Source organism: Cyprinodon variegatus, unplaced genomic scaffold, assembly GCF_000732505.1.
Source record: "Cyprinodon variegatus isolate N-32 unplaced genomic scaffold, C_variegatus-1.0 Scaffold0, whole genome shotgun sequence".
Taxonomy (NCBI): Eukaryota; Metazoa; Chordata; class Actinopteri; order Cyprinodontiformes; family Cyprinodontidae; genus Cyprinodon; species Cyprinodon variegatus.
This window is the reverse complement of record NW_015150453.1, coordinates 862567-864092: the sequence shown is the minus strand read 5'-3', so window position 1 is coordinate 864092 and position 1526 is coordinate 862567. Positions and strand designations below refer to the sequence as shown.

The 1526-nt window shown below is 40.0% G+C and overlaps 1 protein-coding gene across 1 annotated transcript in view; it reads right to left on the bottom strand.

Annotated features, from left to right (window-relative positions):
• Positions 1-1526, bottom strand: part of LOC107080657 (ral guanine nucleotide dissociation stimulator-like 2) — a gene marked incomplete at its 5' end in the record, with an annotated part of 35334 nt that overhangs the window by 6387 nt on the left and 27421 nt on the right. Inside the window, 4 exons of the mRNA XM_015369197.1 lie at positions 61-147; positions 261-382; positions 567-599; positions 682-768. Of these exons, the coding sequence (XP_015224683.1) occupies positions 61-147; positions 261-382; positions 567-599; positions 682-768 (329 nt within the window). The remainder of the gene's footprint in view (positions 1-60; positions 148-260; positions 383-566; positions 600-681; positions 769-1526) is intronic.

The window sequence follows — 1526 nt, the reverse complement described above, 5'->3', positions numbered from 1 at the left end:
ATATATACCCCCTGGCTGAAGCCCTTCTAGTGATCCGGGTTTGGACCCGGTCTGACTTACTCTGGGCACTGGGTGATGATGACTGTTGGCATCAGAGATCGAGGACTCGGCTCACTGGGCGCTTCGATCTCATTGGACAGCCTGTAACTACAATTAGACACCAGCCGCTGAAACTAAGCTGAATATTTCAAACAGATGTGACATGCAACAGGTTGTCTTCTAATAGTGACAATGTCAGTAATTGTAGGTGTATTGCGTACCTTTGCTCCTCTGTCAGGGTGGGTACGCTGTGATACCACTGTAAGAAGGTTTCATCAGCGACAAAGACGCAGTTTTTGCAGGAAGACTGCAGGAGCCGGATTTGAGCTAAAACCTCAAATTCCTGTTAACAAAGAGCTCTGTCACCACAATGTTTCACAAATAAAAAAACAGTCACGTCAGTTGATGCAGAATTACTCCAGCTGCTTCTTAATTTCTTCCTCTGATTCCCTTCTCGCAGACTCGTTTTTGACTTTTACTCATATTTGTAGAGGAGAAAAGTTTACTTTCTATATTGCATCACTCACCCTTCTCCTTTTGTCAAAGTTGATGTAGCCATTCTGCAAATGCAGTAAAGGGTATTTTAGGCCAGTTTGCGTGCAGTTACATGGATAGCAGGACGACACAGAGAGATCTACTTACATCCAGCCTGTCTTTGACTGCTGCGTCCAACATGGTGAGGTCTGTGAGGAAGATTCCCAGGTAGGGCACGGTGCCCTGAGCGTTGGACTGGGTTAGGAAAAGAAGACAGATATTTTTTTATTAGCTCCAAAGAGGTTTTTATTCGCAGCCCAAAGAGCAAAACCGACGGATGAATTTCAGAGCAGCCGCCTGCAGCTGTTTTCACACAGCGGCTCACATCAGCTGAACACACAGAAGAGACAAGACGCCTCACTGTGTCACTACAAACCGCTAATCTATCCACGTTTAACCAAAGAGACATCCCTCTGAATGCATCAGGAAGAATTAATACTGTGACTCTGAGAAGTAGATTCTGCTCCCAGCTCTGGAAACTGTGAAAGTATTTCTCCACCGTGACTTTTCCACACACTGGAAAAACGACCGAGAAATAAGTAAAAAGTTCTTAAATTAAGTGTATTTAACCTTAATTTGAGTAGGTAAATGAGATCATTTATCAATGGAATTACATTTTTACTCTTAAAATTAGATATTTAGATAAAAGGCACTTGAAATAAGTCAATGCAATTGTGTTTTCTTATTTTAAGTGTAAATAGTCTTGTTCCATTGGCAAATGTCTCTTTTACCTCCTCAATTCAAGAACAAATTCACTTATTTTAAGAAAAAATGACTTATCTAGATTTTGATTTTTTCCAGTGCACACTGCAAAAACAATCCAGAAATAAGTAAAAAATGGCTTAAATTAAGTATATTTAGCCTTAATTTGAGCAGGTAAATAATATGATTTGCCAATGGAATGAGTATTTTCACTCTTAAAATAAGATAGTTAGATAACTTAAAACAAGAGG